This window comes from Cynocephalus volans, chromosome 17 (genome assembly GCF_027409185.1).
Source record: "Cynocephalus volans isolate mCynVol1 chromosome 17, mCynVol1.pri, whole genome shotgun sequence".
Lineage (NCBI taxonomy): Eukaryota > Metazoa > Chordata > Mammalia > Dermoptera > Cynocephalidae > Cynocephalus > Cynocephalus volans.
Genome location: NC_084476.1, coordinates 27402709 through 27430402, shown reverse-complemented (window position 1 = coordinate 27430402; position 27694 = coordinate 27402709). Strand labels below are relative to the sequence as shown.

The following is a 27694-nucleotide window of genomic DNA, read 5'->3' as shown; positions in this document are numbered from 1 at the left end:
CTGTTTTATTTAAAAAGACAGTAAGAGCTGGCTGGTTAACTCCGTTGGTCAGAGGATAACACCAAGATCAATGGTTCAGATCCCCTTACTAGCAAGCCACAAAATAAAATAAATAAATAAATAAATAAATAAAAAGATGGTAAAATTATCTCAAATATTAAAATTAGACAGTAAGAAAAGAAAAAAAAAATCCTCAAAGACAAGACATAATTAACAGATAATGACCTGCAACAGGCACTGGCAGCAACTGCACAATCCACAGGTTCAACCAGATCTGGACGAAAATGATGGCCCAAACTAGAGATACAAAGTAGATATCACTAGTTTTCTTCTTTCTAAGAAACGTTCCAATTTCAGGCCTTTGTCTGCCCAGAGTGGAGGAAGCGGGGGAGAGTGACGAAGGGGGGGACAGTGCTGGAGGGGGCTCTCCACCATCCGGGGTTTCTGAAGAGGGAAAGAAAAAACAAAACAAAACACCGTATTCGTTAGTCCACATTAGGAAACGATAATACAGAGCAATTCGTTAGGCTACCCTATGTTAAGACCTCAAAATGAACTTCCATAGTATGCATGGTACGATTACATTAGGTTCAAAAAGACAAAGATATATGTTTGCACATACACTGAAAAGCTGTGGAGAACCACAGTGATGCCAGTGCTTGAATCTAGGGAAATTATGCTTGTTGGTGCGTAGGGTTGGGAGACAGGGAATTTTTTACTTTTTACAATTCATACTGTTCGAGTTTTTCATGACTAGCATATATACACAAGGATACTGCAAAAAGTTTGTGGAGAATTAGAAATGAAAGATAATACAAATCTTTCCATGAACTTTTTGAAGTACCCTCGTACACCACTGAGTCAAAATAAATTAAAAGAAAAATACACAACAAAGTGGTTGAGCATTATAATTATGCCATAAAAAGTAATCAAAATATATAAAGCAAAATATACGAACCCATACTAGAATTTCCATATTTAAAATTTTCTCCTCTTTTAATAGAACTTTAGATTAGATATACTTACATATATTTCTGACACAAGATGGCTTTTCAGTGTCATGACACCTAAAATGGAACTGCTCTTACAAGAACCTGGCACTCTCAAACATGTCTTTTTCTTTGGATGAGATATAAACAATGATAGATTGATGGGGTGAGGAATTTTCAAATAAAGGAAACTATAGTGAATTATTTCACATATGGCACTGTTTTCTAACAATGCAACTATTGTGTTACATTTTACTATAGAGTTCTATTATTTCTATTTTTCCTAGTTTTAATAAGACATACCATATACATCAGAAATAACTCTTAAAGCAGTATTACTCTATATACACCATATAATGAATATTGTTAGGATCCTAAAACTCACATTTTACCTTCCATTAAAAAAATATTTATTACAAAAGTAGATCATATTTCAGAACGTCTAGAAAAAAGAAACAAGACATATAATCCCAACCTTCTATATGCCCAGTAGTCTTTTAAATAGTTATACATAGTTGTATCATGTTCTACTTATCCTTTTTCATTTTCTCCCTTCAGCTGAGTGTCAGCTCCATGAGAGCAGAGACCTCATCTGTCTTATTCTTCCTCCATTGAGTTCCTAGCACATAGAATAATACCTGACATAATAGGTGCTCACTAAAGATTTGTTGAATAAATGACTTCCCTATTATTTCATAATTTTCCTAAGTGACCACACAGTAGCCCACTGACTGTTGTATCACAATTTCCTTAATGTTTCTTTTAAACTTAAATGTTTAGCTGTGGGGCTCGCTGGCTAGCTCAGTAGGTTAGAGCGTAGTGCTAGAACACTGACGTCAAGGAGTCAGATCCCAACCAGCTGCCAAAAAAAAAAAAAAAAGTTTAGCTGTGTATTAGTCCGTTTTTATGTTGCTATTATAACAGAGTACTTGATACTAACTTATAAAGAAAAGAAGTCTATTTGGCTCATAATTCTGGGACAGCTGCATCTGACGCAGGCCTCAGGCTGCTTCCACTCATGACAGGCAATCAGCAGGTACAAGGAGATCACATGGCAAGAGTAAGCAAGAGAGAGAGGGAGGGGAGGTACTGTGCTCCTTTTAACAACCAGCTCTCTCAGGAACTAACATAGGGAGAAATCACTTACTACCCCCCATTCAGGAAGGGCATTAATCTGTTCATGAGGGATCTGCCCCTATGACTCAAACACCTCCCACCACTGCCACACTGTGTTTCAACACGAGCTTTGGGAGGACAAACATATCCACACACTATCAAGTGAGTACATCTTTACTACTGAGATAACCTGAACCACAGTAAGTCAGCTCACCTCACTAGGACTAACATTCTACCCTGAGGTTCAGGGCTAAAGTCAAAGCTAGTTATAATATGCTTTTGTTTGACTTTGCTCTGTGTGTATCTTTCTAATTTGGAAACTTCATGTTGATGGGTGAGGCAGGTATCTGAAAGAATAACAATTCCATAACCAAAACATCATCCCCTCTCCACTTTGGAAACTGAATTCAACATGCAAGAAAAATAAATGTTCCTACTACTCCAAATTGCTGTTTTCTTAGCTGATCCCTTCCTTCAAGACATTTTTTAAGTCGGTCTTCAAGAAGAGCTCATGATAAATATTCCCTAACTCCAAATACCTCTGGCACTAACTCCAAATAACCTCTCAGCTCAGGCTGAGATGGTCTTTTACATTCCTGAACTCTGTGAGAGTACAGTATGACTCTGAAGCTGGTATAAATCTACCAGCAGGATCTCACAGGGGCCTGACACTCCAGAAGCCAGGCCACATAGACTACTGAATTCAGAACAACCAGAGGGGTCTGTTTTAGAGGAAATAATCAATACATTGACAGCATAAGGCATGCAAATCAAACTTTTAAAAGAAATGCAAGAGAAGAAATTACAGAGAAATGGATGACTAGAAGATGGAAAATAAAAGCCCCTACATCCCCCCCCAAAAAAGAGTTGGGGAAAGGGAGCAAAAGAAAAAGCAACCTGAAGAGACAGAGCAAAATAAAACAATGGAAAAGAACTGAGAGTGTAGAAGAAATGGAAAATGAGAAACCAAGATAAGGAAAGCAAAAGGGTAGGGAGGAGGGTGAAGAAAAGGTAAGTGGGGCACCAAGGAAAGGAAAATAATAAAAGAAAAGGAAGTATTTAAAAAAAAAAAAGGGGGGGAGGGAAGGATGAACCAAAATAAGAAACCCAAAAAGGTAAATAATTAAATGCATGAAAAAAGTGATATATGAGAAGATGAGAAGGAAAAAGGTAGAAAAATAGGAATCAGAGAAAAAAATGAAGGACTAGCAAGAGTAAGTAGCATCATGTGATGCTAGTAATTCTACATTCTATCTACATTTCATTTTGCAGAATAACTTTGAATGTCTTCATAACATCAGTCACCTGCAGGCTGAGTTGAGGACTGATCTTCACTGCTTGATTCATAACCTGTGATAGAGATGGCCAAGTTTGCTAGAGTAGAAGCTGCCATGGAGATAACTTGCCCTGGTAACTCTGCCCCTGCAAAAGAAGCATGCATTTTAAAAACTTTTTAAAGCAAATGAACAAAGAAGGAAATAACTGTTGCAAATTAAAAAACAGCTATATGTTTTCAACAGCAATAAAACAAAATGGTTATCACTGACCCACTGGACCCAATGGTTCTTCACCAAGGAAGAATGCTTAAAAATCAACAGGAAAGTTTGCCAAAACTCCAAGTCCCTGGACTCTCTCTGTATCATCCTTATTTGGGAACTTCATGCTGATAGGTGTGGCATATTTTGCCTATACAAATTCAGAGTGCCACACTTATATTTTTTAGCTCTCTGATCAGACTTCCTGTCTTACTTGCTTTTGTGTTACTAGGTCCTAGTACAGTATGGGACAGCCCACACTTGGTGCTCTCAATAATAACATTTCACAAATAAATATGGAAATGTATGGGTATTGTGCAAAACCATAAATATCTATAAAGTACATAATTCAGCACAGGCAAAATCCACCACTTGAAAATCTAAAAGAACATCATCACCTTGTTTCCTGTTACACATTTCCATGTTAAATTCCTAATAGGTAGTACCAAGCTTAATCATTTGCACTACATTCAAATACAACACGTACTGACAAACGAGCTCTGGCTGCAATGGTTAACCTTTAACCTGCTAAGACAGGCAAGGCAGACTAGGCTCATGCAACACCAGGTTCTAGCATGCTTTTCCTGCACACTACAGACCAGAAAGCTAAAGATTCTATTTATCAGACTCCCTTGCAGCTAAGGTCCCACATGTGATGTAGTTTCTAACAAGCAGATACACCTGTGCAAGACTTGGAAGACTGAAGTGGCACACTGTAATTTGAAAGCCAACCAGCTCTCATGTCAAACAGTCATGTAGACATATGGATTTTCCTGCAGCAACTTAGCAGAAGTCCCAGAGGTTCTGATGTCTGATCTCTAACTTCAAGGCAGGTGGCAGCAGCTGTGGCCTTCTTCCCAAATAATCCTTTAGTGGCACTGAGCTTTTCTCCTGTTGCATTGCTTCTATTATGTTCAATCCACACTTAGTTTTCTGACCTTTCCAAAAATGCTACATGCAAAAATTCTAAATGCTAACCAATACCTCTTACTATATCAACTAGCTAGAGACAAACCAAGAGAAATTCAAACTCATAGTCTGAGAAGAAAGAATTAAGTTATATATCTGGATTGGAACCTTATTCTCCTGGCTTATATAAGATGCTTCAGAAATGCCAATAAGAGAGGAAAGGCCGAGAGAGAAAGACAGTGTCTTCCATGTCCTCATTACTCACTGTATTGAGTGCTGGGGATAAAGACACAGATCCTGCCCCATGGAGCCCAGTGAACAATACAGACATGAATTAAAGAACCATACAAATAAACGTATGCATACAAATTAAAATTGTTGCTATGAAGGAAAAATACTGGTTATTTTGTGAGCTCCTAACAGAAGAAATATGAGTCTGGAGAATCAGAAAAGGCTTCTCTTAAGTGAAAATGGAGCTGACATATGAAGGATGAGAAGGAATGAACCAAAGGAATGTAAATAACAGCATTCTGGGCAGAAGGAAATGAGGAGGTAGAACCTGGCATGTTAAAGACAGTAAGAAGGTCAGTGTGTCTGGAACACAGACAGCTAGTAAGAAACTGGTATCAAACAAGGCTGGAGAGGAAAGCCAGATGACGCAGGTCACAGAAGACCATGGCAAGACTTTGATCGGTGTCCTAAGAAGAGTATGAAAGCACTGAAGAGTTTTAAACAAGATAGTAATTTTTTTAAGGAAATTTTATTGAGATAAATGTAGATTCATGAACAATTTTAAGAATCTCTGTAAACCCTTTACCCAGTTTCCCCCAGTGCTAACATCTTGCAAAACTGTAGATCAATATCACAATCAGGAGCACAAATACAAGATACAGGACAGTTTCACACTACACGGATCCCTCATGTCCCCCTTTTATAACCACACTCATCTGCCTCCCATCCCTCCCCACCCTGTAAATAAATGATCAGTTATGAGATATAAAAAGATCATTCTTGCTTGTTTGGAAAAGGATAAACTAGAGGGTACCAAGAGTGGATATAAGGAGGTAAGTTACTGCACGTAAGTTAAGGTAAGATATGATGCTAATACGGTCTACAGCAGAAACTGGGGAGATATAGACAAGTGGCTGAATCCAAGAGACGTGGAGGAGTCAAAGTGGACCAGACTTGGTGATTAACAGAGAAAGGGAATCAAAGAGATGAAGGTGTTTAAGTTTATAAATTACAGTTAGATAGTGTTAAATAAAACTTGTGGGAAGCCATTGATTTGGCTAGTCTCCTGCATTAACCCTAACAGATCAATCTAATATGGAATTTTACTATAGTATCTGAGCTTTAGTTTACTGCAGGAGGCTCTGTAACCAATTAACCAATTAAACTGCAACCACTTAAGTTGTCTCTACATCACACTTCTGCTTCCTATAAATGCTGTCAGATTATGTTATTGGTTGGAGTTCTTGGAACCTCCTCTCGTTCAGAGGACTGCCTGGTTCACGAATCCTTTTGGTTTTGCTTTTTTTTTTTTTCTTTGCTTATATAGGCTTAATTAAAATTTAAACTTGTCCATTTAATAGATAACATGTAGGAGAATTACCTAAAGATTTTGGACATATTAAAGTTCTTTTGAGACTTCCAGATAAAAATTTCACAAACTGTCTACACCAGAGGCAGGTAGGACTTAGCTTCTCAGAAGTATGCCCAGGACAGATGTCTTAGGCCCCACTCAAGAGCAAGTTTGGGAACACATAAAGGACTGGAACAGTAGCGTAGCAAAAGAAGAAAAGACACCTTCCAGTTAAAATTTTTAAAAAAACAAAAACAAAGTACTGTCTTATATAAGATTAAAGACTAGTCAAGGGTCCTGAATTACTAAACACTCCTCTTCACAAGCAATTTAATTAAATGGTGACTCATCGAGACACTGTGAAAAGTCCCTTGATGGTTTTTAAGTAGCTCTAAAACAACAAGATCATTTTACAGAGCTCCTCAAACATGGACTTACAGTTCAGCTGCATTTTGACTTACATTTCTAAATGCCCGCTGGCATTCATTTACCATGTTGGTAACTAGGCTATATGCTGAGGTAAGAGACCAAGGCCCTGGTCTCAAGTCCATTCTAATACTTAAACTGTCAGTTATGAATCAGTGCATTAAGAGCTAATGTAAAGTGAGTGTAGAATGTTTGGGGAACTATCTGACAAGGATATGAGAAGATGCTGTCCTCTAAATCCACTTACACAAAAGTTAGCCAAAGAGCAAGTCTATCGGCGTCAGGGAGGAAGCTCCCGAAAGGCTGGGGTCTTAGAGGGCAGGAGTAGAAAAGTATTCCAGGAAGACAAAAAAGCAGGTGTGAAGACACAAAGGCGTGAAAAAGCAGAGTGTGCTCCTCAAAGACCTGTAAGAGTTCAACAGGGCCGGAACTTAGGATACAATGAGAAGAGTGGGGAAGTGCGAGGACGCAGAGGGAGGCTGGGCCCAGAGAACAGAAGGTCTCATATTTACTATGCACACAGGCAGCACAGTTCAGAGGTTGGCAGCAAAAGTAAGGAAACAAGACTGCCCAGGTTCAAATCCCAGGTCCATTCCTTACTACTTAGAAGACCACGGGCAAGTTACTTAACATCTAGGTGCCTTAGTCTCCTCATGTGCAAAATAGGACTCATCTATTTTGTCTCGTGAGAATTAAGTGAAACAATATATGTAAAATGCTTAGAACAATGCCTGGTATGAAGGAAGAGCTCAATAAATGTTAGCTATTATTATATCACCACCTATATAAAAACTATTGCTTTTTCTTTTTGACTACCGGTTTCATAACATAAACTATAAGCATAAGCCACTAGCACTTACATAGTATTTCCCTGTACCTCTCATCCCCTTTCCAATTTATATTATAGCCATTTCCCTAAGTCTAATCACTCTTCATAGACATTTTCAGATCTCATAGAGCTAAGCAAAATTCCTTGCATACACTAGGCCCTGAAAGACTTAAGGAAAAGCTGAAACAAATAACTGATATCTTCAAAACTACGGCTTAAAGACTAACCCTACGGGGCCAGCCCATGGCTCACTTGGGAAAGTGTGGTGCTGACTTGGGAGAGTGTGGTGCTGATAACACCGAGGCCACCGATTCAGATCCCTACATAGGGATGGCCGGTTAGCACACTTGGGAGAACATGGTGCTGACAACACCAAATCAAGGGTTAAGATCCCCTTACCAGTCATCTTTTATAAAAAAAAAAGACTAACTCTACAATTTGCTGATATCACTAAAATATACAGTAAATATGCAATAAATCTTAGCTACATTAATGAAACTATGTAATACCATTCTAGTTATACACAAATGATTCAGCAAATTTTTAGAGAACCTCAAACTTCATAAAAAAGAGAATAGCACAGAGAGAAAAATCAACAAAGGGCATTTGGAAATTACAAATATAAGATTTGGCAACTGCTCTTATCAACAGATACATATTTTAAGAACTTCTGTCTTAGAGATGTCCTTCAGCAGCTCAAAAATTTGAAGGGTCCAGGCAGGGAAAGGATAAACTGGACAGAAGAATGCCAGGATCGAGAATGCAGGCAACATCATGTTATTAGATAAAAAGCCCCGGCTAAAAATAAATATATAAACAAGGGAACTTAATCTTGGGATTCAAGGACTAAAAACAAAAAAAAAGGCAGAACAGCCAAGGTTTCAAGTATCAGTCTATCCAGGGACAGGGCCAGTATTAAGTGGAGGCCCAAATAACAGGGGATCTACACAAATCCAAACAAGCAGGCCAGTCACATCGGCAGCCTAGCACAAGGGGACAGAAACTCAGAGAGTGGCACATAAGAAACAGATCACAAGAGCAGATAATATCTGTTAATACAACTAACTCAACAATGAGCAGACTTTTTTAATAATCACAGGGAAATATTATTTTGAAACCAGTCTAAATAAGGAGATACTTCTTGGTCTACTCCCCCCGCAGAGATAGTGGCAGTTACCAGAAATACATCCAAAGATGCTTACTGGAAGGACATACTGCATACCAAATAAAGCCTCCCCAGCTTGCAAAGTTCACTTTGAAGAAGGCTTCTGTTTCCATTACCAATGTGGAAAATATATCTCCATGGCTTCTAGCATCACTTCACAAGGGCCTGGACATGAACCAGATGTTTCTCTAGGCCTACATAACTGACAGTGTCAAAATTGGGGAGTGGGAGATGAGCAGCAAGAAATTTAGTTTGCTCCTTTTCATTTTTCAAATTGGCCTTAACTGGACCAAGCTTGTTCATTCACATTGCATGCTATCCCAAAACAACTGAGGCAACTTCTGGTCGTTTACAAACAATTACCAATGTTAGGAGGAACAGCATCCAGCTGTGCCTGCTGGTACTTCTCAAGCTAGGCCTCTAGGCTATTAACGATATATCTGATGCTTATTTCCCAAAATTTTAAGAAACCTCATATTCAGAGTAAATGGCTTTCTGAGCCTAAGTTTCTTCATCTGTAAAATAAGTATAATACCAATCTCACTGAATTACTAAAAAAAATTAAATAAGATGGCATGTTTAAAGAGCCTAACAAGGCTTCTTCCTGCACTTAAACTTTTTTTTCCATATATTATCTTGGGGAGCTTCCAGGAAATATCACGGAAGAGCTCCCCAGGTCTAAGAGAAAAATACTTAGTAAGACCCCAGGATTCAGAAGAAACTATTAAAACTAATTTAGCAATGATCCACAAGAAGAGTTTTCTGAGTCTAGGAACCAAACAAACTCATGCTTTGAATTCTGATGAAATCTAGAGGACTAATCTGTTCAGTCTAGTGAACCACAGATCACAAAACCTTCTACAGCAGCAAAAGATTCAAAGCTCAGAAGACACAGAGGAAGACACCCACACAGACAACTGGAATTCACAAGCAAGTCCTGCAATGGAACAGTGGAAATGACAAGAAGGAATCAATGCACACACTGCATGGCAGTACAACTAAGCATTCCTGTACCTAACTGTATTATAGTGACATCTGCAGGAAGAAACTAACCATAAATAAAGGGGAGAGTTGTCCCATTATGGACTAGATGTCTTGAATTCTGATTCCTAAAAGAAACAAGGTTCTAGAGGCAAGAGGGAAAAAATTATATTTAGAAATTTAGAAAAACATTTAAAAGATTTTATGATAAGAATTATTTAGACTAGAAGTCCAGAAAAGGATTCTAGATCAAGAATATTCTGAAGTAGGATGGAATGAGAGTAAAACAAAACAACATTTCCAAATCTGTTCTCAACATTTATTCTGTGTCCCTGTGATTTCCTTCCTTATAAAAGTCTGGAATACAAATACCAGAAATCCAGCTTGCATGCCAGCACACCACTATTCTGGGGTTATGATAATAATAATTGACCACAGTCTTCTTTCTCCCCACATTCAAAACTTGTTCTTAGAATTCTTGTCCTCACAGTTCTCTAGGCTGCCATAGCCAGATGACTAGAATTTACACCCCAGAGAAAATGCAACTGAAATCCTTGGTTTAGGCCTGCATTATTCATATACTTGTAATAAGGTACGTAACACTGGAAAAAAGCAGTCAAAAGGGAAAACAATCCTGGAGTGAGGAGTAAAGAGCAAGCAAAACTGTCCAAATCACTTACTATTAGAGGAAAGAAAAAAAAGGAGATAAAGCTAACCAGGGGAAGAAGTGGAAATCACCAAGCTTTCTACAGTAGTTGCCAAAACAAGACATTTACTTCCACTAGTCTGACACATAACCACAGAGTCCAACAGATTATGACCAGGAAGACAGGTTGAACAAAGAAAACTTAGAAAGACAGCAAAATACAAAATAAAATCTTCCCTATTTTCCACTGTCAGAGAGATTATGCAATTAAGATTTCTTTGTTTCAGGTAGTTATTTTTAAATTCTAACATATTTATGAATAAATAGATACCTTACAATTGTCAGACATTACTCATGCACCAAATATAATAATAAAGAGTAATGTAAAAACTTTTATAAGGTAGCTGTACAAATACACCAGAGTGCCACAAATAGCCTCATGATTAGAATAAAATGACGATGCTAAAAAATAATGTTGTAGAAGTATATTCATTGACATAGGAAGGTGCTCATGACATAACTAAGTTTAAAATGCAGCTTACAAAAGAGAATGTTCACTGTGATCCAGTTTTTTCATGTTTTAAAAAGCCTAGAGTTCAATCCCTGTACTGGCCAGAAAATTATCTCAATACAATAAAAGCCATTTATGACAAACCAATTGCCAATATCATCCTGAATGGAAAAGGAACAATACAAGGATGTCAACTTTTACTGCTCCTATTTAACAGAGTATTGGAAGAACTAGCCAGAGCAATCAGACAAGAGAAAGAAATAAAGGGCATCCAGACTGGAGAGGACAAGGTCAAACTGTCCTTGCTTACTGACAACATGATCTTATATATAGAAAAACCTATACACTTTACCAAAAAACTCTTACAGCTGATTAACAATTTCAGTAACGTTGCAGGATTCAAAATCAACACCCCAAAATCAACAGCATTTTTATACTCCAATAACAAACTAGCAGAAAATGAAATCGAGAAAGCAAAGCCATTTACAATAGTTACCAAAAAAATAAAATACCTAGGTATCAATTTAAAAATAAATCAATTTAAAAAATAAAATACCTAGGAATCTTGGATGGGAAGAAGCAACATCGTGAAAATGTCCATTCTACTCAAAACAATCTACAGATTAAATGCAACCCCCATCAAAATACCAACAGCATTCTTCACAAAAATAGAAAAATCTATCCAAACTTTCACATGGAACAACAAAAGACCCTGAATAACCAAAGCAATCCTAAGCAGAAAAAATGAAGCCAGAGGCATAAAACTATCCAACTTCAAATTATATTACAAAGCTATTGTAACCAAAACAGCATGGTACTGGCATAAAAAGACACACTCGGACCAATGAAATATAATAGAAAACCCAGAAATCAACCCACATACTTAGACCCAACTGATCTTTGACAAAAGCAGCAGGAACATACATTGGGGGAAAGATAGCCTCTTCAATAAATGGTGCTGAAAAAATTGGACAGCCATATGTAGAAAAATCAAACTGGACCCATACCTCTCACCATAAACCAAAATCAACTAAAAATGGATTAAAGACAAATATAAGACCTAAAACCATAAAATTACTAAAGAAAATACAGGGGAAACACTCTAGGTAATAGGACTGGGCAAAGACTTCATGAATAAGACCCAAAAAGCACAAGCAACAAAAGAAAAAATAAATGGGATTATATCAAACTAAAAAGCTTCTGCACAGCAAAGAAGACAAATCAACAGAGTGGAAAGACAACCTACAGCATGGGAGAAAACATTTGCAAACTATACATCCAGTGAGGGATTAATATCCAGAATATACAAAGAATTCAAACAACTATACAGTAAAAAAACAAATAATCTAATTAAAAAATGGACAAAGGAGATGAATAGACATTTTTCAAAGGAAGACATACAAATGGCCAACAGGTACATGAAAAAATGCTCAGCATCACTAGTCACCAGAAAAATGCAAATCAAAATCACATTGTGATATCATCTCACCCCAGTTAGACTGGCCATTATTAAAAAGACCGAGAATAACAAATGATGGCGAGGATGCAGAGAAAGAAGAACTCTTCTACACTGTTAGTGGGAATGTAAATTAGCACAGCCATTATGGAAAACAGTATGGAGGTTTCTCAAACAACTACAGATAGAGCTACCATATGATCCAGTAATCTTACTACTGGGTATATATCCAAAGGAATGGAAATCATCATGTTGAAGGGATACCTGCACTCCCCTGTTCACTGCAGCTCTATTTACAATAGCCAAAATATGGAACCGACCCAAGTGTCCATCGACAGCCGACTGGATAAGGAAAATGTGGTATATACACACAATGGGGTACTACTCAGCCATAAAAAAGAATGAAATTCTGCCGTTTCCAACAGCACGGATGAGTCTGGAAAAAATTATGTTAAGTGAAATAAGCTAGACAAAGAAAAAGAAATACTGCATGTTCTCACTCATAACTTGCTGCTAGGAAAGGAGGAAAGGGAAGGGAGGGGGAGAGGGAAGGAATGAAGGAAGAAAAGAAAGAAAGAAAGACAAGACCACAACAATACGTTGAACTTTCAGAAGGAGAGAACAAACGTAAGGATAGTAGAGATTGGAGTGGGGGGAGGGAGGGGGTCTGGGAAGTGATAGGTTGGGCAAAGGGCATAAAGAAATTTCACGATTTGTAAAAGTGAATATGGTAATAATAAATAAAAATGTAAAAATAAAATAAAATAAAAATAAAAATAAATTAAAAGTCTAGGGTTCAATCCCTATACCAGCCAATCACAAAAAGAAAAACAGAAAAGAAAAATAAATGGCTGAAGGCATAAAAATCATTAGTTAACATTTTGGTGTAATATGTGTGCAGTGGGATTTTGAATGACTTTTACTTTCTTCTGTTTCTCTGTATTTCCTAACTTTACTGTAACAAACTGATATTATCTGAGAAATTAATTGTTTTTCTTTTAAAAACCTACTGCAATTAGTAATTTGCTCTTTTAATTCATGCATAACCATCAGGAAGAAGCAAGAGCAACATGTTGGTCACTGCAGAAGCAGTATGCTGTTCAGATTTACCTCTCCAGTCACAGCTGCTAGATAAATGGAAGTCTAGTCTGATGATCTGAGGACCACTTCTATATCTTGACACCCTCCCCACTTACAACTCATTAAAAACCTGTACCTTGAATAAACTATTTCTGGATACAGGCCACTTGCAGCCATGGTATCTCAAAAATAATGTTTAAAAGATTATTCAACATGTACTCAATTCAACATCCTACTACAAGTTCTAGCCAGAGAAATCAGGTGACAACAAGAAAGAAATTACAGGCATCCAATATAGAAATATAAAGTTAGAAATTTATCTTTATGATCTCATATATATAAAATCCTAAAGAACCCAACAAAAATCTATTGAAGCTAATGAACAAATTCAGTAAAGTTGCAGAATACAAGATCAACACAAAAATCAATTGTATTTCTATGCACTAGCAATTACCCATCCAAAAAGGAAATTAAGAAAACAATTCCATATACAATACCTTCAAAAAATAAATAAATAAAAAATAAACTAAACCAAGAAGGTTCAAGACCTATATACTGAAAACTACAAAACACTGCTGAAAGAAATTAATGGATATGCATCCCAAGCTCATGAATTGGAAGATTTTTTATTGTTTTATTTGTTTGTTTAAATATTGTAAAGATGGAAATACTCCCCAAAGTGATCTACAGATTCAATGGAATCCCTATCAAAATCCCAATAGTCTTTTTTGCAAAAATAGAAAAGTTAATCCTAAAATGCATATGGAAATGCAAGGGACCTCAATAGCCAAAACAGTCTTGAAAAAGAAAAACAAAGTTGGTAAACACACTTCTTGATTTCAAAATTTGTGCAAACTACAGTAATCAAAACAATGTAGTATTGGGTATATATAGATCAAAAGAAGAGAACAGAAAGTCCAAAAATAAACTCATACATCTATGGTTAATTGACTTTTGACAAGGGTGCCAAGACGATTTAATGGAAAGAGGATAGTCTCTTCAACAGATGGTGCTGGGAAAACTGGATATCCACATGCAAAAGAATGAAGTTGGACTCTTACCTCACACCATATACAAAAGTTAACTCAAAATGGATAAACAATCTAAATATAAGAGAAAAAAATATGAAATTCTTAGAAGAAAACATAGGGATAAACATTTATGACTTTTAGGGCCGGCCCGTGGCTCACTCAGGAGAGTGCGGTGCTGATAACACCAAGGCCATGGGTTCAGATTCTATATAGGGATGGCTGGTTCGCTCACTGGCTGAGCGTGGTGCTGACAATACCAAGCCAAGGGTTAAGATCCCCTTACTGGTCATCTTTAAAAAAAAAAAAAAAAAATTATGACTTTTGATTTGGCAATGGTTTGTTAGATATGGCATCAAAAGCACAAGCAGAAGAAAAAAATGAATAAATTAGAATTCATCAAAATAAAAAATTTCTATGCATCAAAGGAGACTATCAAGAGAATAAAAAGACAATCCACAGAATGGGAGAAAATATTTATAAATCATATATCTAATAAGGGTTTAGTATCCAGAATATAATAGCATAAAGAACTCCTGGAACTCAACAAAAAGGCAAACAATCTAATTTTTAAAAGGGCAAAGAACTTGAATAGACATTCCTCCAAAGAAGATAAACAAATGGCCAACAAGCACATGAAAAAATGCTCAACACCATTACTTGTTAGGGAAATGCAAATCAAAACCACAATGAAGTACCACTTCACGTCCACTAGGTTGGCCATTATGAAAAAAAAAAAAAGAAGGAAAATAATAAGTGTTGACAAGGGTGTGGAGAAATTGGAATCCTCATACACTGCTGGTAGGAATGTAAAATGGTACAGCTGCTGTGGAAACAGACTGGCAGTTCTTAAAAAAGTTAAACATAGAACTACCATGTGATCCAGTAATTCCACTCCTAGGGAAATATCCAAAAGAAATGAAAACAGGTATTCAAACAAATACTTGTGCATGAATGTTCATAGCAGCACTATTCACAATAGCCAAAAGATGAGAATAACCCAACATCCATCAACTGATGAGTGGATAAACAAAATGTGGCATATCCATACAATGGAATATTATTCAGCCATAGAAAGGAATGAAGTACTGATTCATGTACCAGCTTTCCTTTTGGGGTGATGAAAATGTCTTGGAACTAGATAGAGGTGATGGTTGCTCAACACTGTAAATGTACTGAATGCCATTTTAAAACGGTTAATGACTAATTTTACGTTATGTTAATTTTATGTATATAAAAAAACATAACAAAAAGAACATGGTTTAATAACCTGAAATATTTTACAGAAATTTTATTTTTTGTTCAGAAACTACCACACGTTGTTAAATAGATTCAAAGCTGTTTCAACATAGCATTTCCTATAAAGCTACTCTCCAAAATACTTCAAGAATAATATTAATAGAGTGCCCTATTTCTTACCAGAAGACTCTTTTCCATTCTGTTTTTCATAGAGAGTGCCCACAGACATCAGGAAAACAATAACCAGGAATACTGGAATTCTCCATGAGCCAGCCAGGGATGCTGCAAATTATTAAGAATTAATATTTTTAGTGAAATAAAAACCTAGTACTTATTTATAAAAGACTCAGTTTTGTAGACAGAACAATTTGGTATATATGTATATTACAAAATTATTTCACAGAGAAAATTTTTAATAGAAATAAAAAGGCCACCAGATGCTCAATTCAGGGTTTCTCGAATTAAGTTCATCCCTGCTCTCAGAGGCCCCTGGTCTAAAGGATGGGATATGTGCCAGCCTACATTTAATGGACTTAATCTTCTGAGAAATGGAGTCCGTTCTAAACAGGGTTTAAGACCATCCCAAACTCAAACCACCCATCTGACCCAAAATGAACAGAATTGAGTACAGATCCTAAAGCCATGGGGCCTGACTGGATTTTCTAAAAATACCATTGGGTAAGAACTTTCAATAAAGGCAGAAGAGCCCAAAAGAGCATAACAAAAATATATAGTGCAAAAATGTTGACAAGTCGCCAAGGAACAGGCCCCTACCCATAACCATTGTGCATGTCCCTGAGTCTGTCTAGAGCCTCACGGACATACCTGCCTCCCATCCTCCTCTGCCTTACCCAAATTCAAAATGAATCATATCAGACGGTAGGGGATCGTGCAGATAAACTCTTTTAGCATTCCAACTCCACAAAGCTAGAGAAGACGCTTTGTTCGTCATTGGACTCTAAGCAGCAACGTATTTTCAATCAACTGTTTTTATTTTATTTTTAACAGTAAGTGTGTCTGAGAACTACTTTAAATAGTCTACTTCTCTGGGTTACTGAATTTTGTTTATCAATTACAACTTAATGTTTCCATCGACTCAGACTTGGAAATAAGAGTCCCAACTATATGTATCATGCTAAAAAAAATCACTCAACAACATCCTAGCAGGCACCCAGCCTAACAGTGAATAATTTCACATAACAGGGAACTCTGAGCAGCTGTGACATGGATCATCCTTTGCCCAGAGATTTGTCTCTCTGAAGTTACTCAATGCTGTGACATCTCTCCCTCGTGGATACTGAGATCTGTTTAAACCACTTTCACAGGACAGTACAAACACTAGAAGTAGGCTCTCGTACTTTATATCTTCTTACCTCCACTTACTTCCTCCCCGCAGCTAGAGCCCTAGTACCCTCCTATAATCCAGAGTAAACATCTTCTCTTCTTCCTTTAACTGTTTCTCACACGATTTTGAGCACCTCTTATCTTTAGCTGCTTATCTATATCCTCAATATGACACTCAGAAATGACCATGCGAGCCCGTGGCGCACTTGGGAGAGTGCGGCGCTGGGAGCACAGTGACGCTCCCGCCGCAGGTTCGGATCCTATATAGGAATGGCCGGTGCACTCACTGGCTGAGTGCCGGTCACGAAAAAGACAAAAATAAAATAAAATAAAATAAAAATAAAACTTTAAAAAAAAAAAAAAAAAAAAAAAAAAAAAAAAAAAGAAATGACCATGATAGTCCAAGTGTGCTCTGCTTTTTAAGATCTTTTTACTTTCAAAGGACTTTTTTGAAAATGAACATATGGGCTGAGCCCGTGGCGCACTCGGTAGCGTGCTGCGCTAGCAGCGCGGCGACGCTCCCGCCGGATGAGCGGTGCACTCCCTGGCTGAGCGCCGGTCACGGAAAAAAAAAAAAAAAAAGAAAATGAACATATGATGTAATTAAAAACAGGCATTTTAAAGCATATTATTCTCATTAAAGATTAATGCATAACTTTCTAAAGATTATTTTAAAGAATTTTAAATGCAACATATAACACTACAAAGAATTCACTTCCATTCACACAGTCAGCCTCTGCTGACCTTAAATTAGACTTTTTTTTTTTTTTTAAACAAAAAAAAAGAAGGGACCCACCTAAATGAAAAAGCAATATAGTCCAGACAGGAATTGAAACTGCTCTCAAGTAGCGTTCAGTGCTTGCATTCCACTTGAATGAAACAGTCAACACATAGCCAACTACCAACGTCCAGATCTTAAATAAATGAAATACAGACACAGTTGTAAAATATATACACATGAAAATGAACATACAATCATACAAAATTTGCAAGCTTTATAGCATGAGTGCTCTGGACATAGCACACAGATAAGATGAAGGTTGGCAGTACTAAAAGGAACATGTCTAGGTTCTCCTCCCGTTTGGATAAATAAAAGTTTGAAATAAATAGGCATTTGAAATCTCATGTAGTGATATTGTTTATATATTTGCTTAACAAAAAACACATGGTTTTAATTTAAGATACGCTAAAGTCAAAACCCACTTTATGAATAAAAGTATTTAAGATAAAATATTCAGCGTCTAAGCCATGGATTTAAATTAAGAGTCTAACCTTGTGGAATTCCTAAAGTTTTCTGTCAATTAATGTTTAGAAAAGAAATAAAAAGAAGAAAAGTTTTTCAAAAAGAATCAGGTTAAAAGATTCCATTTCAGCCTATAAAATATGATTGTTACTGTGAAAGGAATTTTTCAAAAGCTAGAAAGAATGCAGCCAGCTAATGTGCGATTTTGCTGAAATAATCTAGGCAACAGATGGTTAGAACCTAATCCAGAGTTATAATGTACCAGTCAAGTAAGTGTGCCTGAAAAATATATTGCTAGAGAAAAAAACAGCAAGATTTGAAACAGAAGAACGAGCAAGGGTCCCCTCCTCAGTTTTCCCTACACTAAAGCTAAACAGCTGCGGCATTTAAGAAGGATCAAAAGAAAACAGTATAGTCCACACAGAAACTCATATTTTAATAGAACATTTACAAAAGATGGAAAGAATATATAATCTAGAACAACTCTGGGCACCAAGAACTTATTAAAACAAGACCAAAAAGATAAAATTCAAGTTTGACATGAACTTTGCAAAAAAAAAAAAAAAAAATTTTTTTTAAAAAGTCAAGCTATTATTCAGAGCATGAAGAAAAAAGAGTGATAGGATTATTACAAAAGACAAAATAAAAAACCTATCTCCATTATTTTGGTCATATCTATCATTAAAAATAATTTTCAGGTCTTAAAAATGTTTATAGCTTCCACCTAAGAATTCAACTTTGGAATTTTATCCTTAGTAAATAATGATAAATTCTGAAAAAGCTTTAAATCTAAAGAAGCTCAACAGAGTATGATTAGGAACAGTGAAAAGGTGATTAACTAAAAGGTCAATAACTGGAAAATGATTAACTATAGATGATTCATGCAATGTTATAAAACCATTAAAGTAGTTTTTAAAAAAACACAGTCTATATAGCTTAAAATTCCTAATATCATATTAAGTTAAAAACAAAATACAAAAAACATATGACATGCTTATATCTATTATACAGTCGGGGTGAGGAAATGTACTAAGAAGTTAGAAGATGTATTTGCAAGGTAAGATGTTTTTTTCCTTTTACTTTTTCTGTATTTTCCAAACTGTCTTCAATGAGCACTAATTCTTTTATAATGAAGAGAACATTAAAATGTTTTTCTTCAAGCAACTCTATCAGATGAAATATTAAAGAACTCTGAAACCCAAAGCTATATGAGGACATGGGAAGTGAGACCACAACCACTTCAAAAAAGTTCAGGTTTGCAGGATCAAACAAATCAACCCTCAGAATTCAGAGAATATGAGATCTGACTGTAGAGCTCAGAACAAAATTTGAGTACAATAATAGTATACTTATATAACACTATGTACCAGGCCATTTTCTAATGCTTTACATCTATGAACTTATTTAATCCTCATAACCCCATAAAATGAGTACTATTATCATCCCCATTTTACAGATGAAAAAAATGGAGACTTAAGGGAAATGATTTGCCCATGGTCACAAAGATAGTAAGTGATAGAGCCAGGATTAGAACCAGGAATCTGCCAGTCTGCCTTCTTAATCATAAGGAGTGTGGTGCTAAAAAAAATAAAGAACAGAAAATGCTGCTCCAATTTTTACAAGGAAAAATAAAAACAGTCAATTTTAAAAACTACCAATTATTGAAATAAAAAATAACCCTCAGTAAATGGGAGGTTCTCAGTGGTATATACCACACATGGGGCAATCAGTCCGCCCCCCAACATCAAGTCAGTGACTCAGATGAAAGATTAGGAGGCACACTAATCAAACTTGCAGATTACACAAAAGTGGGAGTAGTCAATAAAAACTGAGACGACCTAAAATGACTCAAAAAGATATTCTGAAGCTAGACCAATGGGCTAAATCCAAAAAAGATTATATTGATGGAGAGAAATACAAAGTTCTGCTTTCATGTTCAAAACCAGACGCACAAGTATGGAATGGGAAGAAGACATTCAGATCAGTATGAGTCAGACCATGACCAGTATGAGTGCCTATTTATAAAAGTACAATACTCCTATCAGGGAAAGTGATTGTTTTAATGAATTTTGTACTACCAAACTACATGAACACTGAAATTCAGCCTGGAAAGGAAATAGAAATCACAACATATGAGATATAGATACAGCTAGGGAAAAAACCAAAATATTTAGCTTAGAATAAAGAAGAAAATATCAAGATTTGACAGCCATTTTCAAACAGCAGGAAAAATATCATCTGGGAGAGGCATGAGACAATTATCTGTGGTTCTGAGAGCAAACTTAATAGGTGGGAATTAGGAAGCAACATATCAGCTCAATGGAGGATAAGTTTTTCTAATAAACCACAGCTGTGTAAAAATGGAATAAGCTACCATCATCACTAAAAGTGAGCAAATGCTGACCATAAACTAGGGATTACAAAGTAGCAAGTCTGCCCTCAGTAGAAAGCTGAACTAGAGGATCACAAAAGGTATACACACCTTCAGATTTTAAGGATATGATTCTTTTAAACCTATCTCCCAAGAAGTTTTGTTTCTTATCTGTACTGGAAAGGAATTGGTATCACTTGCAGGGAGAGAAAAAATAAGACTGCATACTTCAGATTTTTTTAAAGAGAAACTCATGGTCTAAAGAGAAATGTGTATTTTCATCTAGTTAAACCTGAAACACACAGATTACTTCATTCAGTCTAAAATAACCGCTTACTAAATATACTCCCCAATTCCACTTTTAGAAATGTTTTACATACAGAAGTACTGCACACTGTGCAACAGATATAAAAATATTCACTGTTGCAATTTACAATATAAAAAACTGATAACCTACATGTCATTTTATAGAAGACTATTTAAATAATGGTATCTCCAAAAATGGAATAATTATTCAGACCTTCAAGGGTATGAAGGTGTGAAGGGTGTTAGCTATAATCAATAACACTGTAAATGTATGTATAAATAAATTTATAACGGTGAAAATATACTCAACAAAAAATGTTTAAAAAAAATCATCTCTGGATGGTTGCATTTCAAAGGATAATGTGCTTCTTTACACATTTTTACAAGTACTGATTTTCTCCTACGAATATATAATATACTTATAAATAGAAAAAAAAAGTCTTTTTAAAAAAATACTTTTGGCTTATGACTTTTTTCTTTTTAAAAAAAATATTTTCAAGTGTTTCCTCAGAAAAGACTCACAAAAGTATTATTATTAGTTAAAAAGGTACGGCCATTTATAAAAACACTTTAGAGTTTATATTAAAACATTATGATTATACAACTACCAAGGGTTAAAAATGTTTATCAGAGTATTCTAATACAAATTGAGAACTAAGAAAATCTGTCAGAAATACTTTCTAAAAGGCATCCAGGTATTTATACTACAGCAAATACTAAAAAGAAAGAAGTATATCTGTAAGTGCTAACAAGGAAAGATGTCCACAATACAATGATAAATGAAAGAGCAAAGCACAGAATTATATATATTATCCCATTTTTGTTTTAAAAAACAAAATAAACAAAAGCCCTATACTTTATACGTTCACATAGGCATACAAATAAACTTAGAAGGCTGTATACATCAGATAATAGTAATCTGCACAGTGAGAATAGTGGCAAAGAGACCATTCCATTCCACCATATGAAGATCTATGCTGTTTTGTTTTTTTAATCAGCATATTTTACTTCAGTCAACTTTTTAAATCACTAAATTTTCTTTAAAATAACGTAGTGAAAATAAGAACTGGCACATTCTTACTGCAAATGCAATTTCTAGTCTAAGACCCGTTACGAGTTTTTTATTCTTAAGCTTTCATAAACAGAAGCCTGGGGTTAACAAGCCAACTTTAGATATGGTTAGCCTCTGAGCAAACCTGTTCAAGTGTGAATTTTCTTCCAGGCATAAATCAGCGAGTCAAAGTTATAAATAAATTTGAGGGCATACTTTCCCAAATTTATGTTCTTCAAAACAATGTGTCCTTTTCAAGATACACACTTCCATAATCATTTTAAAGCAACAATGTGCCAGACACTACATTAGATTGCATAAAATTTGGCAGTACTTGTTTAGCACAAGTAAAGCAAACTAATAGACAATCACATTTTCCTTTCATTTGACATAATTAACTACATATGCTTTTCTAGTTAAATAACATATTAAATACATAAAACGTTAAGTAGAGACTGCCTTTTAGACTATGTCTTTGTTTTATTGTCACCTGAGAATTAACTGGAAAAACAACTTAGCTTGCTTCTACTGCACATTTTTGAAGAACACTTTCTAAGTCTTTTTCAGAGAGAATAAGACAACAGCCTTCCTCCAAAGTTATTATAGAGCCACAGCTCCAACCATAGCTCTTGTCACCGAATGCTTCAGGCACTTCACTCTCCTAGAAAACAGCTTTACTCCAATTTGAAAACTGTTCTTTTTTTTTTGGCAGCTGGCAAATAAAAGGATCTCAACCCTCGACCTTGATGTTAACACCGCGCTCTAACCAACTGTAATAATCAGGCAGCCATGAAAACTCTGTCATACAGAAACTTAGAGTCAAGAATTTTTATAATCAAAGTCTTTAACTGAGAAAGAACTAAGCACTGGAAACGTTCCTCTTCACAGTTGCCAGGCAAGCAGAAACAAACCCAGAAAAGAGTTTAGAAGTGTAATGGCGTAGACCTGAATGGCTGACTAATGTGTACCTCTTAAGGGCCTCTTGTGATCTGTGAAACAGAACATCACGGAAACTTAGAAATCATCTAAGCCAACCCCTCACTTCATACAACTGTGGTTAAGCGGACCAAGTAGGGCCCTGGTCTATCCAAGGTCACAAAGCAAGTTACTGACACAGCCAAGTTTAGAACTCAAGGTCTTCTGATCTTTCAGCTGCTATTCTTTCTACCTCATCCTTCTTTATAAAATAAAGTAGAAACAATGGGATCAGAGACCATGGAAAAAACAAATCTGTTACTATTGCAAAAACTGAAAATGGTTTTCAAATTTTCTAACAAGTCAGAACTAATGGGGAAAGGAATATCAGAACACTCCTAGCACAGAAAAACGGAAGCGTGGGGGAGGCCATTAGCTTTTCAAGTTTATGTTACACAACTCGACACCAAGGGGAGATGCCAAGGACTGAGTCACATGTGAGCTTGGTCCAACAGATATTTTTTAAAAGCATTCTGAAATCACTAAGTCAATACAATATTCTAATATATTTGAAACTGTTGAAAAAGAATTTTCATACTATAAATGATTAGCCTTTCACTTGTAAGCAGGATGAATTGTTAGGAGGAGACTGAAGTAATCCAAAAAGTGAGGTGAAGAGGGACTGAACTGTATAAGCTGGTAACGAAGGAAAACCAGACAGGATCTGGAAAAACTGCATAGGTACAAGGATAAGAGAAAAGAAATGACAGAAGTTTCTAGATGACTAGAATCCAGGGGTCTTTGGGAGAACATCTGTGGTTAGTCCAATCCTGATATCATTCTAACTTTTTCCTAAATTAAAATCAATTTATATTTAAAAAAATAAATAAATAAGCTAAAAAAACTGAAACACAATGTATTGGGGGAAAACTTTTTAAAATTCTTATTGAAGGTTACTACAAAGAGTTTTGATGACAGTGGGACTTCAACTGCTTACAGGTCTACTGAATGCCATTTACCGATAGTATGAACAGATCAGTGTCTAAATTAGTTTTCTCACGTGTGAAATCCCTCCCTCCTACCTCACAGAATTGTTATGAGAACAAAATAATACCCATGAAAGAACCCAATTCAGTGCCCAGTACACAGTAGATGCTCAAATGTTGGATCTTAAATGTATGAACTGACAACTGATCAAAATGTGGATTTGTATAAATGTAATTTTTCTCTCTGTTCCTCTCATCTATACCTCTGCTCAGTAGGCTCAAATTTACAAGTCGTCTGGAAAGCATAAAGGCCACTGTTCTATAACAGGAGGCCCAGCTTGGGCTCACATAACAAAACAGTAGTGCTATGAACTAAAAGCCAGAAAAGTTACAGAGTGGGCCCTCTGTTCACTCACACGACCTACTTTCACTTCATGTCAGGCCTTAATCAGCACTTTGGCCAAGAGCTGAGGATCCCTGTCTCTGCTTCCCAGGTACATCTCACCCCCATCCAGCTACCTCCCTACCCCACCCCCCACCACCAAGTGCTGCTTCTACAAAAGGCAACTCCAAGCCTTGTTTCTCTCAAACTCAGATCAACCAAGAGGAGGCTCTATTAGCACATTTAGCCCTTCTACCACTCCCTACCCATTTCTAATTAATTTGTACTGTCTTTTATAATAGGTTTGTTTTTTCTTAACCCCCTTCTCTTCTCCCTTGCTCCCATCCCTTGAGCCAAAACAGGTGTTTCAAGCCTTTTTAAAATCACCAGTTGGCTTGACTCCCTCCCCCCAAGTCTAATCAATCTTGGCTTTTACTTTTCCACTCATCCACAACCCATCCAATTAAAACACAACGATCAGGGTTTATCATCGGTAAAAAGATATTCAAAGCTATATACACTGAGCTGTGGATACTTCTTCACAAGTACTCAGTTACCGGGTCCCGGTAACTCTTTTCCGTTGAGTATCAAGAGGGACTGGCAGAAATGCCTCACTTTCTACCAACCATGCCAATTTAGCCACGTATTCTCACTCTAGTATGAAAACATACTCTTCATATACGGTCGGCCTTCCTTTTCTAATTTCCTACAGTTTGAAAGACATGCTACTTGTATCAATAGTCAAAAATATTAGCAGAATTTATAAATGTGTCTGACTTTGACAAGACTAAATTACGTTCTGCCTTCTGTATAAAACGCATTCAAATCATTTAAGTGAATTGTGAAACAACAAAGTAAAAAAAGAGCACTGAACTGGGCCTCTGTAAAAGTGAACCACAGATCCATTCACAAGCTGTGTGACTTTGGGACAATCACATTCACTGGGCCTGTGGCCTCTAATTGGTGGGTAATGAACAATTATCTGTGTCTGTCATCTAAATTAGAATATGCTCATATATGATTTATGCACGTTGACGACAGGGTCTGCATCTTACTCCTTTAAATCTCTCACAAAACCCTGTACTCAACATGCTCAATCAACTTTTAACTTGAAACTGAGAAGTGATATTAATAGGGAAAGACAGGTGTTCTGGGATCAATTATCACTCTACCAATAACCTCGGGAAAATCGAAACCTTGCTTGACAGATAAGGAGAATTATTTTGCAACTTAAGGTCAAGGCACATTGACCTTTATTTCATCAACAAAAGAAGTGAAATTATTTTTAAATGGTACTGTTTACTGATCAATTAGCATTCTTATGCATTAAATAGCCACTTATCTTTAACAGTCCCGGTTAAACGTGGATAGCTGACTGGTGTAAAAGACTACTGAGTTAGGAAATGCGTCGCTAGATTATCTGTGAAATCCCTTCCAATTCCAATCGTCACAAATATAACTCTCCTTCCCCAGTCTGCTGCTGTAATCCAGATATACTGCGGTACACTTTCCCAAGAAGTCATGTGGAGAGGAAGAGGCCCAGGAGACTCAGCACTCAGTGCCTCGCACAAGCTATATGGAAATCATCTGAACTGAGGGGCAGCACCGGCCTGTAAAGAAAGCTTTTAGGACTTGAGAAAATCAAGTCAACCAGTCCTCTCATTGTCCCTAATTATCCCTCCCTGGTACGAAGTCACCTCTCCTATCTGAAGGACAGCAAGTTGGATTAGAATGTCTAGGGCCCCTTTCAACTCAAGACATCCAGATGCGCTGAACTGATGGTGACGGAGCCCGCTCTCCCACCAACAGTTAAAACCAAGCACCCCGCCACGCCCTGTGGCCCCTCCCTGCAAGGCGAAACAGTGATCCTCAACCAGGGTCCCTGTTCCAGTAAGAGGGCCTATTAGGACGGGGGCGGGGGACATGGAGGGCTGTTTCAAATCACACCGCCCTCTCTTTGGAAGGAAATGCGCCAAGTTCCTCGGGTGTGGGAAGGAAGGCGGAGACGGACGCTCACTGCGACACAGGTGTGGACATTTGGTCGCCCATGCACGGCGAGGAGGAGCTGCAGTATTGCCCCCCCAATGAAGTGAGGGTGCCGGGAGGGGGACGGCGTGCCCGCAGGCTCCCGGGGGGGTCCGGGCCGCCGCTCACTCACCCACAGGCTGCTGAAGTAGTCCAGCCCGCGGAAGATGAGCAGGCCCGCATGCGCCAGCAGCACCTGCACACCCAGGTAGCTGCCGAGGCAGTAGAGGCCGTAGAGCAGCGGGCCGCCGGCGCCCAGCAGCAGCAGCAGGCGACGGCGGCGCAGAGCCTGCTCGCCCAGGGCCTCGACGCCGTAGTCGGCGAAGCAGAGCGGCAGCAGCAGCGCGGCCAGCACGATGGGCGTGTGGGCGCGGTGCAGGCGCTGCAGCCAGTGGCGGCCCAGGCGCGTCAGCGAACTCTTGAAGGGGTGCAGGAAGGTGCCGCACAGCACGGCCCACAGCAGCGGCCGCAGGAAGGCCTCCAGGATGAAGTAGACGAGCACGGCGGCGCCGCAACACAGGCACACGAACAGCACGGCCCCCGTGTTGTAGAAGGCCTGCTTGATGGGCTTGTCGAAGCGCAGCGCCAACGCCGCCGCCCGCGGGGTCTCCGCGCCGCCGCCGCCGCCGCCCGGCCCGACCGCGCGCGAGATCCGCGGCGCCCGCCCGGGGGAGCCCCGCGGGCTGGGTGCCTCGACAGAGACACCGCCGTCGGCCATCGTTCCGCTGCCGCCGAGAGGAGGTACTGGGAGCCGGGAGAGAAGTGCGGCCGGGAGGCAGGACGGGCGGCGCTCGGCATTGTGGGAGTTGTAGTTCCTGGCTGGTCACCGCGCGCTTACGAAGCCTTTGGAAAACTACGACTCCCAGGGGAATGAGGTGAGCACCTCCGCCCCGGGGCTCCCTTCGCCCATTGGTCCCCTTAGGGTCCCGGTAACAAGTTTCTTGGATCTACATATTTCTGGAGGCAAAAAAAAAACAAAAAAACCCAAAACTCCCTTCATTCACTGCACTCATTGGTTAAAGTCAAATTCTCGGGAGGCGGGATCCCAAAAGAGGCGCTACATTCAGAGATTAAAAGCCCAGGATGCTCATTAGAATCCCGTGGTACTTATGAAAGGCCGATGCCCGGATACTGTTTTACTGATGTATTTAATAAACAGTTTTTAAAGTGTTTGCTATGGAGTATTTGACTGGATTTTAAATAGCGATTACCGTATGACAGGCCGTGTTCTAAGTGGCTCGTTCCTATTAATTCATTTAATCCTTAGAACAACCCTACAGAGAAGGTATTGTTGTCATCCTCATTTTACAAACAGGAAAACTGCAGCACAGAGAAGTTAAGTACCTGGCCAAGGTCACACAGCTACCAAGCGGCAGAGGCAGGTTTACAGACTCAGGGAGTCTGGCTCCCAAGACAGTGCTACTTTTATCTCCTATGCTAACTGGCCTGAGGAAGGATCTTTGGCATTTTTTAAAGCTCCTAAGAGGACTGTGATGTGCAGCTGCTGCTGGCAACTATTTTTCCAAGTGCCAGTGTGGAAGCAATCTAAACTCTTAAAAGAGCCCTAGATCAGTGTCTC

General features: G+C 37.9%; 1 protein-coding gene across 4 annotated transcripts in view; it reads right to left on the bottom strand.

Annotated features, from left to right (window-relative positions):
* The window catches only part of TMEM245 (transmembrane protein 245), an 87914-nt gene extending 61078 nt beyond the window's left edge, over positions 1-26836 (bottom strand). For 3 of the 4 annotated variants that reach the window (XM_063081833.1, XM_063081834.1, XM_063081836.1), the window contains exons 1-5: positions 26249-26836; positions 17633-17750; positions 15673-15774; positions 3411-3527; positions 226-444 (exon numbers count right to left, since the gene is read on the bottom strand). In XM_063081833.1, the coding sequence (XP_062937903.1) occupies positions 226-444; positions 3411-3527; positions 15673-15774; positions 17633-17750; positions 26249-26833 (1141 nt within the window). In that variant the 5' untranslated portion in view covers positions 26834-26836. The remainder of the gene's footprint in view (positions 1-225; positions 445-3410; positions 3528-15672; positions 15775-17632; positions 17751-26248) is intronic. The other variant, XM_063081835.1, reaches the window with a different exon arrangement.
* Positions 26837-27694: the final 858 nt, after the last annotated feature.